The 14,320-nt window shown below is 42.4% G+C and overlaps 1 protein-coding gene across 9 annotated transcripts in view; it reads right to left on the bottom strand.

Moving 5' to 3' along the window:
- Positions 1–14,320, bottom strand: part of COL8A2 (collagen type VIII alpha 2 chain) — a 165,565-nt gene that overhangs the window by 11,748 nt on the left and 139,497 nt on the right. For 7 of the 9 annotated variants that reach the window (XM_087970557.1, XM_087970551.1, XM_087970555.1 and 4 more), the window contains one exon: positions 7,947–8,127. In XM_087970557.1, coding sequence (XP_087826683.1) covers positions 7,947–8,106 — 160 coding nt within the window. In that variant the 5' untranslated portion in view covers positions 8,107–8,127. Of the gene's footprint in view, positions 1–7,946; positions 8,128–9,113; positions 9,619–14,320 lie in introns of those variants that run through there. The other 2 variants (XM_087970556.1, XM_087970558.1) reach the window with 2 other exon arrangements.

Raw genomic sequence — 14,320 nt, forward strand, 5'->3', positions numbered from 1 at the left:
GTTTTGTTTACATTGGGCTATTGGGACCCTCTCAGGCCTTTTAAATGGGATTTTGTTACAGCTAAGAGTTGAGAGATGGAAAGTTGAGTTTTATATGCGTTAAGTAATGTTTACCTTTTAACATTGAAGCGGACCCTGCCACAGCTCAGGGATAATGCTGGGAAGAAGTACTGAAATACAATGGTATCATATTTTATTTATCCGTATATTAAATTATTGTATTTTATTCCAGCCTCATTTTAAATTGTACATTTATTTCAATTTTGTTTTAAATTGTATTTTATTCCAATTTCATTTTAACTGTATTTTATTCCGATTCCATTCTAAATTGTTTTCAATCGGATTTTTGTAATAATTTGTGTTTGGAACTCTGTACTTTGATAATGGCCCATGGGCTAATCAATAAAGTTAACTAACTAACTAGGAAGAAGTAAGATTCATATTTTAGAGGACTGTTGGGACATTTTGCTGATAATTGGGTTGGAACTGATGTTCCTTATTTGATTTGCATATTGTGAAGAGATGGATGATGAGAAGAAGAGGTTTTATATTTATATTCATTGTTAATGAAGACAAGGGGAAGAGATTATGCAATTGCTTACAGGTAATCCTTGACTTACAACTCTTTATTTAGCAACTGTTCGAAGTTACAAGGGCACAGAAAAAAGTTACTTATGGCCGTCCTTGTATCTATGACTGTCGTAGCATCCCAATAGTCATAGGATCAACATTTTGGATGCTTGGCAACCGGTATGTATTTATGATAGTTGCAACATCCCAGAATCACCTGAATATTATTTGTAACTTTTCCAGCTGGCTTTTGACAAGCAAAGCCAGTGAGAGAGGCCCAATTTGTCAACAGTTCTATGATTTACTTAACAACTGCAGTGATTCACTTACCACTACAGGTAATGCTCAAGTTACAACAGTTTATTTAGTGACCGTTCAAAGTTACAACGGCACTTTAAAAAGCTACTTATGATTGTCTTTCATTCTTATGACCATTGCAGCATTTGATCAAAATTCAGACCCATGGGCAACTGACTCATATTTATGACGTCTGCAGTGTCCCAGGGAGTCATGTAAATCCCCTTTTGTGACCTTCTGACAAGCAAAGTCAATGGGGAAGCTAGATTCCATATTACTAATTTAATGAATGTAGTGATTCACTTAACAACCATGACAAGAAAAGTCACAAAATGGGGCAAACAAACTCCTTTAACAAACGTTTCACTTAGTAACATAAATTTTGGGTTCAATTGTAGTCATAACTCAAGGACTACTGATAGTGGCAAAAAGGGTCATAAAGTTGGGCATGACTCACCATGCTTAGCAATAGAAATTCTGGTCTCAATTGTGGTTGTAAGTTGAGGACTACTTGTACACTTACTATGATGAAGGTGGCAAGTTCCCTCTTGTGGGAGGGAAGGGTGTGTGTGTTTGTGTGTGTGTGTAGAAAAATATTGTACAGGTAGTCCTCAACGTACAACCACAATTGAGCCCAACATTTCTGTGGCTTAGTGAGCCATTTGTAAAGTCAGCTTTGCCCCATTTTACGACCGTTCTTGCCACAATTGTTGAGTGAACCACTGCAGCTTTTAAGTTAGTAACACTGTTGTTAAGTCAATCCGGCTTCCCCATTGACTTTGCTGGTCAGGAGGTCACCAAAGGGGATCGCAAGACCCCAGGGACACTGCGACTGTCATAAATACGAGTCAGTTGTCCAAATTTTGATCATGTGATCCCGGGAATGCTGCCATGGTCGCAAGCGTGAAAAACGGTCATAAGTCACTTTTTTTCAGCGCTGTTGCAACTTTGAACAGTCACTAAATGAACTCTTGTTAAGTACGAGGCCGCTTGTACTTTATTCTTTTTCTTTTTAGTTTGTTCTCTTTTTTTATCACTCTTTTCCAAACTTTTAATAAATTTATTTTCTAGAAAAGGAAAAAAAGAAAAACTTTGCCAAGACTGGAAAAGGTGGTGCTGGTAGGAAATACACGCGATCCATTTTGTGTTTAAACATGTTTCGATTCCAGATGCAGGTCTTCAAGGCCAGCTAAGCCATTTGGGGGTTAGTATATCCTGCACAATGGAGTTTTCTCTTATTAGATTGCGCGATAAGGGAAAAGATTATTTCTCTGTCCTGTTACAGCTCTATAAACAGTGGATTCAGTACTCAGGAAATCCTTGCCAAACATAGAATTTCTCAGATTATCAGGTTGCTTAAAGCAGGGAGCACTCCAAAGTCCCATTAGTCAGGAGGCGCCTGGTAGCGTCCTTCCTATCCGACTAACTTGTTTGATTAAAAGGTGTCAAGTCCTCCCATTTGTCATTTGGAGAAGTGGCCACCAGATCCTCATGAATCTCAACCAGCCGAAGTTAACCTTCAACTTTGCAAATGCAGAATCTACACAAGGTAGGCATCACATGATCTCTGGATGGTTGTTCGTGCAACAGGTATACAGTACAATGACCAGCCTTGTATGGAGTAGAATTTTGGGAGGGAATTGTATAAAACAGTGTTTTTCAATACTGGCAACTTTTGGATGTGTGGACTTCAAAATCCCAGAATCTCCCCAGCTGAGAACTTGTGTGCATTTATGATGGGGAATTCTGGGAGTTGAAGTCCAGACATCTGAAAGTTGTCAAGGTTGAGAAACAATGGTTTAATAGGAACTTTGCTTGCCTATGTGTCCCCTTTTGAATGGATACGTTGCATCGTGGGTCAACTCTGAAGCGAACCTGGCTGAAGCCATCTTGTGCTGCCTCATAGTTGCCACAAAGAGGGGAAGGGAGGGGGAATCTAGATAGCTCAGCTTACAGTCAAAGCAAAATGTTTTCTGGTGGGAACCAAGGTCATCGTAACAGGTGGCTGGGGAAGGAGAGGAGCCTGCCAGCTGTATTCATTGGATAATGTGACTGGTGACACATGGGGGATGGGGAGTTTTACTCTTTTAATTAGGTGAAAATCACAGGAACCTTTAGAGTTGGTTTTCACTGGCTGTGCCGAGATGATGTCTCCAATAAACATGTTGTCATGCCCCCGTCAGAGTGTGAATACGAGGAGGAAGATGAACAGCCATCAGGGAGCAGAAAAGAAGGTCCATTGGCTGTGGAGGAAACTGGGGAAGGGCAAAGTCAGGCTGGGCAGAGGCAGGGGAGCGGTAAAACAAGGGAGAGGGAGTTCAGAGGAAGACCAAGGCCCACCCCTTCTTCATCCTAGGGCACGCAGGGAAGAATGGAGAAGAGAGCAACGTGGGTTGTGTGGCTTACGAGGGAAGGGCCCTGATTCCCCTCACAAGGCACACCTGGGAAGGGAGTTTAAAGGAGAGGCAGTTTGGGAGGGGCATTTTTCAGGAACAAACCTTGAGTTTATCTTGTGTTTGGCTGTGGTTATTTGAGTTCCTGGCATCCCCGCAACTGGTTTTATTTACTGCTTGGTTACTTCATTTCTGGAACTCCTTATCTTGCTCTGCCTGATTTAATTACCTTATCTTGCTTTGATGGATTTATAGTTTAAAGTTTTCAATTTACAATGTTTGGACTGGAATATCTGTAGCCAAAGGCTGGTGCAGGTTTGTGGGAGAGTTTTTCTCCAGACTGGAAGGTAACCGGGTCATTGGGGGGCAAAGTTGAAGCTGAAAAAGAAACTCATTCTTATTCACTGACTGTGTTTGCCTTTGTGCCACGCCCCGGGTCATCACTCATCTTCTTTGAGGAACCTCCCTGCCTCGGAGTCCTGCTTTCAATGGGTGCATTACTCAGAACATTGACATGGTGATCCAATTTTCCCCGCTAGAAAGTTAGATCAAAATCTGAACCACACTGTATCTGAATAGGTGCTTTTTCAAGACTTTCTGGTTTTTCTTTGAAGACGTTTCACTTGTCACCCAAGAAGCTTCTTCAGCTCTGAAAACTTAACACCTGCAGTGAGTCACTTAACAAGTGTTGCCAGAGAGAAAATAGGGCAAAATTTTGGGCTCAATTGTGGTTGTAAGTCAAGGACTCTCTGGATAAAAAAAATTAGGAGGCAAAATTAATTCTAGATGAGCTCATTAAAGTCTGAAGAAATATAATACAAGACAGACAGAACATCTTCGCTGTGATGGGTGAGAGCAAAGTTAGCTTTGTGGATCAACCTATTTGCTTGTGTTTTAATTCTGTTTCAGAATAGCTAGGCCTCCGAAATAGCTTAAACCAATTTAACCCAAAGCAACTACTGAAATCCTTAAAGGGGGAAAAAAAGAGGGAAGTCTAAAAGTTAATGTCATCCAAAAACTTTAGACAAGGGAATGAAAACTTGGACCAGAGTGGCACTTTGGCAAAACAAAATAAATGTATTTCAGAATAAATATATTTGATGATTCAGCAAAGGGGCATGTAAAGAACTGGCTGTTCAAAGACAATAAAGGAGCTTTAGACAGAGATTTCCACAGCCTGGTGCCACGTGGAAATCCTCTTGTCCTACAACTCAACCACAGGCGACCAGATGGAGAACTTGAGAATGGAAAATAGTATAAATAATGGCTGTGGCACATCATTGGGTTGCACTAAGGATCAAGCAATCATCTTAATGGGGTCGTTTAGGATTAACACGTCATCTGGCAGTCAACTCCAACTGGAGGAGGAAATTTGTTAATTTCCAACTACAGGTAGTCCTTCACTTATAGCCACTTAGCAACTACCTGAAGCTACAACAGACTTCTCCCAAAGTTGCTTACAATCCAGATTCAAAGTTCTAATGTCACATGGTCTGCATTTTGGGACCTTGGCAACTGGCCAGCATTTATGGCTATTTGCAGTGCCCTGCAGTCACATGAGCACAATTTACAGTGTGGTTTTTTTTTGCTGGAAACTGGCAAAAAAACCACAAAACCCCACACCTTATAGTGAACAATAGATTTGCTTAACGACCGCTACAAAAAAATCATAGTAAAATCGGTCATGGACATGTGCTGACCCACCTAATACAAATTACGACTAAAATTGTGGGCTCCATTACCATTGTAATTCAAGGACTATCTGCAAGTTGATGTGGGCTCTTCAAAGATTTCCCATGTGATCCCAGAATTTATGCCCATATTACAGATAATCATGTCTTGCAAATAAACATTGTAAACGAAACATGGTATTGACCGTATCATGTAGGCTTAGTCTATGTTTAATCCTAATTAAAGGGATGGGTTTGCAGAGTTGAATGTCCTGCCTACTGAGCTACTTTTTTTTGGCAAGCAACCTGGTTCTTTCTTGGTGCACAAATGGTTAATGGTTTGATATGCACTAAAACATTCTTAGTGCTGTTTCTAGTCTTGGAATTGTCCAGACTGAATGGAAAGGATTTCTTTTCTCTGGCTATCCAAGAAACAGCAAACTTCCTGTATTACTATATATAACCTGGTGGTTTTGGCAGTAAGCTAGAAAATGAAAGACTGCGAGTTCAAGTCCCACCTTAGCTATGAAAGCCAGTTCTCTCAGTCCAAGCCACCTCACAGGGTTGTTGTTATGGGGAAAAAGGAGGAGGAAGTATTGGATATGTTTGCTGCCTGGAGTTATTTGTAAAAGTAATAAAGCTGGGATACAAATAAACACAACACATAAATCAGGGTAAACTCCTGGGCTCGGGTTTTTATGCCCTCTGGAGCCCAGGGAGGGTGAAAACAGCCCTTCTGCCATGGTGCAGGAGGCCACACCCACCACGGCCCACCCAGCAACTGGACAGAGGACCAGTTGCTAAATTTTTTGAAGCCCATTCCTGCCCTACTTCTTAAGTATACATAACTCTGGTGCCAAGTTATGCCACTTAAGCCTTATACCAGCAACAGGTTTGTTTTCAAGTTCAGTGACTTTTAACTACTTTTTTTAAAAAATCAACATCTTTGTCACAAGATAGAGGAATTAATGAGAGGAATCAGCTTCCATCTTAAGAGACAATTAGAATGCCACATCCAGCATTTCCATATGATTACCTGCACGTTGTCTCTTACCAAAATTGTTCCCGAGAGATTAAGCCAGATCTAGTGATTCACCTGGCTAACCAGGTATCTTTCCTCATCAAAGGGAGCTCAGTGGTTAAAGAAGCAGAGCTGGGAGAGCTGACAGCCCAGGTTCGAGACCCGAGCTCTGCACAACAGGATGAGTTCCTATTCTTGCCTCAGCTCCTGCCTTCCTAGCAGTTCAAAAGCAAGCAAATGTGAGTAGATTAATAGGTACCACTTCGGTGGGAAAGTTACAGTATTCCATGGCACTAGTCATGGAATAGTCATGGCATATAGTCATGTTGGCTACATAATCACGGAAATTGTCTTCGGACAACGCTGGCTCCCTTAACCAAGAAAGAGAGATAAGAACCATATCCCAAAGTCGGACACAACTGGACAGGGAAACCTTTACCTAGTGATTTACTTTGCTAACCAGATATCTCTCCTCATCAGCCCTGCTTGCATTCAATAACCTTTTCAGGTGTCTTCTTAAATCACCATCTTTGCACAAAACTGTTATTTTCCTCGATGCCTCCTTCCTCAATAAATTAACCAAGTGCCTTCTTTGAAGGAAGAAACAATGGAAGAAATCAGCCTGGGTGAAGACAGACTTTCGTATTTCCATCTTGAAGGTCCACCAGATGTTAGATCCGATGGTCAACCTTGACGGTATCATTTCAGATGAAAAGTTCAATTGAAATTCATCGTCACGAAGGGGGAAATGGCTAAATTTCAGAAAACATGGTAGGTGGGCCAGTCAAAAATTTTCTGTGCAAGCATTGAATAGCCACCATAGAGTTTACTGGCCAAGCCTGGTAATCACGTCTGTAAGCTGTGATTGTACGAGAGAAGCATAGTGCTTGGGTCACACAGTCTGACTATGTTTAACCTGTAAAATCCTACTGAAATGCGGAACTGTTCAGACTTGTTCTTAAGCTCCAAAGGTGAGTATTTTAATACTCAAATGCAGCTCCTTTATCAGGTAATCAATTCTCCACTTGCAGATTAGAGGGTAAACTATATTTTAAATTTGACTTAATTTCTTCTTATTTAAAAGTGACTAAGGTCTGGGAATTATCCAAACTGGGTGGGGATTGTTTTTGAGCATCACAATGCCTTCTAAACCCTCCCTATTCTTTTAAAACATGCAGCCACATTCTACACAATTAACAATTTTCTCCCATTGCATGCTACTTGTTTAGAGGGTTTCTTTTCTTTTCTCTGGCTTATTACAACCACAAAGAAGGCCTTCTTCATCTCTCTAATTTCCATTGGTGCCCCAGACTTCTTTTTTTCCTGGCAACTGTCAAGAGAGAACAATGAGCAACTGCATTTATACAATTTGCAATGCTTAGTTAGGTAGTAACTTGACTGTCTTTTTTTTTGTGGCACAATATGTTATTGCAACAATTAGACATGTGTTTCAATTCTCATTCGGTGAAGTCTGAAATGGCATACAGTCTCCTATTTGAGCAGGGGGTTGGACTAGAAGACCTCCAAGGTCCCTTCCAAATCTGTTCCCTCGTTAAGTGAACAATCCAAGAAGTGAGTTAATCCAGTAAATGTGCTGCATGAATCGGACCAGTGTAATTTCTTCCTGTCCTTTGGTAATTCCCAGTTGGGCCCCAAACCGTTTCTTGGTTAACATTGGTTCCCATTGTAAAAAGGAAGGGAATTGTGGGAATCAGACAGCAGAGGCTAGATAAAGATATTATTTTTATCTCCCCTTTATCTTGTTGGGGAAAACCAGACAGATATCTTTAAATGTAATTAATGTATCTAAGGCATTTGATCAGCATCTGGCAAGCACACACTCAAGCGAGAAACACAAAAGCCATAAAAGATATCTCAAACCACAAAGCCAATATAAGCAAGGTTAAGAGGATGGGCTGAATTTCTTTCCAAAGCAAACCCTTCTCTGCCGTCTTTCCAATCTGGCCTCCCTGCACACCACAGGGTGCCACTTACCTATGTATTGGCCTTTACCTTCTCGGAACGGCGGACCGAGAGGACCTTTCACCACCGGCTGCATGTATTTCATCTGCGCATAACCTCCTCCAGGGCCCCCTCCGGCTATTGCAGAGATTCGGATGCCCACCAGCAGCCACAGAGCCACCTCATGGAACATGGTGCCTTGCTGAGAGTCTCCCTAGAACCAAAAAAAGGAGAAGGGGCAAAGTTACTTGAAGAAAACCTCCAGGCTATTCTCGAAGGCTCGTGAGCCAGAATAAAAGCGGGAAGAGGGCAGCTGTATCGAGAGCAAAGCTTGGCTTTGGTACCCTATCTTGGTCTCTTCTCAGCTGTCTAAGCGTTGTCGGCCTAGTTCTTTTCCTGTCCAATCACAGGCCACAACTTTCAATGTATCAGAAGCATGCCATGAATGTTGTACCAGTACAACTACCACGAGGTTTATAGATTCACAAAATGGGGGCCTTAGCTCCCATGAATACCCCATCTCCCACATCATGAAGGATCTCTACAATCTCCTTGCTTTCTGGACACACTTTCAAAATCAGGGCTGGGCTACAGTAAGTTATCTTTCTATCAATGGGTGGAAGCTTTACAGAAGGAAATCCAAATTCAAAATAAGAAGAAATTTCTTGATTACATGAGCTATTAAGCAGTGGAAGAACTAGTGGAACAGCCTGAGCTGTTGGGGTTGGGATGAGAAACATCAAAGGTCCCTTCTACCCCTGAGATGTTATGATTTTCTAAAAACGTTGATGGGATCCATCCATCCCATCGACCAGAAGGAACAAAATAAAAACACATAGAGCAAAAAGACCACAACTCTTAAAGTTGCCAAGTTTGGGGACCCTTGATTTAAACCAATAAACAAGGCTGAGGCCCCAATAAAACTTATGCTTATCCACCAACTATCCCATGGCAGATCCATCAACCTCTTGGCCTCAGTGCCTGGGGAAAAGCCAGATTTTCACTTGTTTTCCTGAAGGCCAACAGGATCAGGGCCAGGGAAGCTGTTCCATAAGGTTGACACCATGACACAGAATGTAGACCTCCAAGCATGCCTACTCAGCTAGATCTGATAGGATAGGCTAAAGCCATTGAGGATAGGCAATCCCACAAATAACCCAATCCCATTCCATGTAGGATATTAAAGATCTCAACCAGCACCTTCAATTGCACTTCAATTGAGAAGTCTCATGCAGTACCAAAATCCTGCTGTATTTTGAACCAGCTGCAACTTCCAGATGCTCTTCAGTGGCAGTTCCACGTAAATCCCATTTGCAGTTGTCCAAGCAAGAGGTGACTAAGGCATGAGTAACCACGAACCCTTATGGAGATCATCAGCACTTGTGGAAATGCTGAAAGCACATGCAAATACCCAACTTCCCAATTCTTCTTCTTCTTGAAATTTCAATAAAGAAGAGCGCTTCTCTGATGCAAAAAAAAAAGATAAATAAGGCTTAGAAGAAACTTCTGAGAGTTCTGGGAATTCGTGTGTTGCTTTGCTCATTTCATACCAATCGTCAGATCACTCCCATCAAGAGGGAAACAAGGGAGTAGATTCAAAACAGGGGCATCTGCCCTCTCCTGCCCACCAACTTCTCTTTTTATGTATCTTCTGAAGATTCGAGGACCCACCCATCTCTCGCCTTCCTTTGCAGAAGGCACTCAAAGGATGAATAGAAGCTCATGATTTCAGCACATTTCTCTCCCTCCCTCCCCTCCAGTTGCAATGGACCATAACTCCCATTATATCTCAATCAACATATCCCTGGCACACCCAGTCAGATTATTATAGGAACAGGAGCCAAGAACATCTGGGGAGCACCTGTTTGGGCAAGGCTGCGAGCAGTTGGGATACATCCTGAGTGCATAGCGAAAATGTGGGAGATGTGGCAAGAAAGGAAGCTTGTAAAAGCAGAGGTCCTTGAATCAGGGGTCCTTGATGCTCTCTCAGCCTGGTTGTTTTCTTGCAGACCCTTCATTACCCAAACTAGGTTAACATCACTGATGATGAAGCAAGGAAACAACTAGGCTGAGAGAGCACCAAAGGCCTCTCATTTCAATACCGAACTACAAATATTCTTCTTATTGTCTATGGAGAGTCTCAGTTATCCAGGTCATGGTTGTCCCACAGGTGCTTTTTCAAGCGGCAACTGGACTTTCTGGGTTTTTCTTTGAAAACGTTTCACTTCTCGTCCAAGAAGCTTCTTCAGCTCGGACTGGATGGTGGGGAATGGAAGGATTTATATTCTGTGCAGACAGCTGGTCATTTGCATTCTGTTAGTGAGTCCTTGAGGACACTTGGAGGTTTATCAGTCACCTGAGTAGTGCAAATGGGCGTGGAGCCTTCTTGGCTGCAGAATGTTTTCTGCCCTGTGTCCCTTCACTGGGGATTCTCCTTTCTTGGTAACTTTGAATCAGGCCACTTGTTTTAAATGAGGCTGTAGTGCAGACATCTTTGAAAGCCTTGTCTCCGAAACATCCCTAAAGTCCACCTTGATTGGAGAATTAAAGTAGTCAAGGAAAGGTAAGAGATACTAAACGAAGGTGCCGTCATTGCTCTCTGTTTTTCTCCGCTGTGGAAGATTTCCTTGAGATCTGGCTCTTGAAAATTTCTCCCCTTCCAAAACTCAGAGCTCATTCTGCTGCCTTTGAAAATTTTTGGCTCAAAGGAAGGGTGTGAAGAAAATCCCCCGTTGCGTTTGGCGGCTTAAAAAATGGATATGTCAGAGGCACAATTCTCTGGCTTGGAGTCCTGCCAGAGGCAGTAACTCTCCAACGTGGTGCTTCTTGAAATGTCAATGGAAGTTTGTTTGGTCAAGTGCTTATGAGGAATCTTGATGGTTTATGATGCTTCATGAGACGAGCTAAAGGGCCCACTTGTGTAAAATTAAAAGGCTTTCCATAAACACCGCTTTCCCCTCTAACAACATTTTCCGAAGCAGGGCTTCAAACAAGGGTCTGTGTGAAGCAAAGGAGAGATTATTTTCTGACAGGTTTAATGACACAGAACACCAAAAAGTGCTGTGGATTAATTGAACCGCAATCGCCATTAATAAAAATTAAAGACGTTGGCCCTTTCCTGCTTGGGAGGGAAGCAGGGAAGGGAAGAAGTTCTCCAGGAACTGGATTGGAATTTCCTGAGCTGCTTTCCTTGAAATAGCAGTGAGGGGGGAGAGAGAATATGAGAGAGAAGGAGCAGGCAATATGAGAGGAAAGACCACTTTTGAGTCGGGGGGGCTACAGTGGACAAATACTCTATAAGAAAGGGATTTGAACACTTCCTGGATTGGGCAGTTTCTTAAATGGGTGTAAGTAATAGTATCATTTCTCGCCCTAGGCAGATAAGAGTTCCAATGTATTCAGTTAAATCCAGGGGTGAGATTCAAAGTTTTTAACAATCGGTTCTGTAGGCGTGGCTTAGGTGGTGGGCATGGCTTGGTGGTCATGTGACTGGGTGGACATGGCTTGGTGGTCATGTGACTGGCTGGGCGTGGCCAACTCAACATCACTCACATCAAGGCACGCATCTCCTCGCCTGGCCTCTCATGACTGTGGGGATGCTGCAACAGTCGTAAGAAAAATGGTCATAAGTCACTTTTTTCAGTGCCATTGTAACTTTAAATGGTCACTCCACACAAGCAAAGTACCAGCAAAGGAGGGGGGAAAAAACTCCAGAGACATTCCTGAGACAGGAAGTCTAGTTCTGCCAAGAATGTAATAAGGGTTAACGGAGGGGCAGTTTCTATAAGCAACACCAGAATGTTTCCTTCCCGCCTTCCTTACAGGATTAGGCCAGTAATTTCTTCTAACAACCGGTTCTCCGAACTGCTTAGAATGTTAACAACCAGTTCTAGTGAATAGGGGCCAACTGGTAGAATCCCACCCCTGGTTAAATCTGAGAACAAGACTTCTTCCCTTCTCTTGGTTTTTAGTACTTATGACTCAAATCACCTAAGACAGCATTAAACTTACAGGTAGTCCTTGACTTATGATTATGTTTTTAGTGATCATTTGAAGTTACAGTGGCACTGAAAACTGTGATTTATACTTATGACCGTTGCAGCATCCCCATGATAACATGATTAAAATTTGAACGTTGGCAGCTGGCATGTCATTTATGGTAGTTGCCATGTCCCGGGATCATGTGATCACAATTTTTACTTTTCCGGTCAGCTTCCAGCAAGCAGAAATCAATGGGGTAAGCCAGATTTGCTTCACAACTACGTGATTCATTTAACAACAATGTTTCACTTAAAAACCATAGAGCAGCATGGTGGCCTAGTGAAGACCCTTGCCTCCCATTCTGAAGAGTTTCTTTCTCAGGGCGCAAATAAAAAATATCTGAGTTCTGCTGTGAACTCCTCATGGTATCGGGAAGGGCATCCGGCCAGTAAATGCTTAGCTCCATCCAGTCACCCCAATAGTACTCCAAATTAAGAGATGATAGAGTCATAAAAAGGGAGGATTTTTTATATTCACTTAATGACCATTAAAAAAAAGGCTGTAAAATAAGGCTTGACTCAAATGTCTCATTTAGTGTGGACATTCCAATGCCCATTGCAGTTATAAGTCAAACGCTTCCTGTAATGGAATCCATTTTCCAAGCTTCCATAGGACCTATCCTCTTGGTCAACATCAGACGAAGCAAATGCTGGCCCAAGACAGAAAGTAAGTAGAATGGAGGGTGGAAATCTCAGTGGTTTCTGAGCTGGGTTGTTTGCCTGCAGATGTTTTGTTACCTGACCAGGTAATGAAATGCCTGCAAGCAAAACAACCAAGCACAGAGAGCCCTGAGGATTCCACAGTTCAAAATGAAGGATGCCGGAAGAAATTCAGTGACCTCTTTTTTTTTTTTCATGAAACATCAAGATCCGTTTTTCCATATGAATTTATTTTTTTCAGGAAAGCTGTGTACAGTACAGTCCTTGAAACTGCCTTCTTCAGCTTGGCATTCTCCAAAATTCTGGACTATAGGTATACTTGGGGGTAATGGAGATGTGGATTTACAAATCTGGAAAGCATCAGAAACTTTGAAAAGATGCCTCGAACCACTCTGTCCTTGGAGAAGACAAAATGACCCACTCAGAGGAGAAGTCTATGTCAAGACCATTCTGGCTCGGAAGAAATGACCAAATGCTTAGGACAAGGAGATTGTGCTGAACTTTCTAAGTAGCACCAATTCACTGACACACCTATGCAAAACTGGCAAGAACGAGAGAGGTTGCACTTCTCTACAGTAATCACTTGAGTGGAATCTATTGGGGGGGGTAGTTCCTTTGCCCATCTACCTGCAGAGTAGATTTCTACTCCACATCGCTTATTGAATGGTGGCTCAGTGGCTAAGACGCTGAGCTTCTCGATCAGAAAAGTCAGCAGTTTGGTGATTCGAATCCTAAGCTCCCGTTCCTTGTCCCAGCTTCTGCCAACTTAGCAGTTTGAAAGCATGTAAAAAAATGCAAGTAGAAAAATCGGGACCAATTTGGTGGGAAGGGAACAGCGTTCCGTGCGCCTTCGGCGTTTAATCATGCCGGCCACATGACTACGGAGACGTCTTCGGACAGTGCTGGCTCTTTGGCTTTGTAACGGAGATGAGCACCTCCCCCTAGAGCCAGAAACAACTACCACGTATGTGCGAGGGGAACCTTTACCTTTACTACATCGCTATCAGTCTGTTACCACTTACATTATCTCTCTGGCAGGCAAAAGCCTTCAAGTTTTCTGGAGAGACAGGCCATCCCTTGGTCACAGCACTTTCTTTTTCTCCTTTTCCTTTTTAAAAACATTTTATTTAACAAAATGACAAGAGTCAGAAGGGACCTTGGAGATCTTCTAGTCCAACCCCTTGCGTAAGCAGAGAACCCTATACCATTTCAGACAAATGGTTGTCCAATCTTTTAAAAAAAAAAAAAAAATCCAATGTTGCGGCACCCACACCTTCTGGAGCAAGTCGTTGCACTGATTAATTGTTCCCACTGTCAGGAAATTTCTCCTTGGATCTACATTGGTTCTCTCGATACTAAAGCAAATGTGGAGTCCTTAGTGCTCTCTGAGCTTGGTTGTTTGCAGATGTTTCACTACCCAACTAGGTAACAGCTTCAATGCTGTGCACTGATGCAAAGCCTTGATGAAGTTACCTAGGTGGGTACCAAAATGCCTGCAAGCCAGCAACCAAGCAGAGAGCACCAAAGAACTCCAGAGTTCAGGTCAAGCCAGGTGAAAGAAATTAAAACTGCTGATTCAAGTTTTTCCCAAAATTGATCTGACCACCCTCGGTATCTCTTTAATATATATATGTTGCAAAAAGTCTATTTCTACAGCTGAGATCTCTTAATATCCACTTCTTGGCTCTATTTAAACAAAACCCCATT

The sequence above is a fragment of the Notechis scutatus genome, chromosome 8 (assembly GCF_049901735.1).
Source record: "Notechis scutatus isolate UNSWTSFEM ecotype Mainland chromosome 8, rNotScu1.2, whole genome shotgun sequence".
NCBI lineage: Eukaryota > Metazoa > Chordata > Lepidosauria > Squamata > Elapidae > Notechis > Notechis scutatus.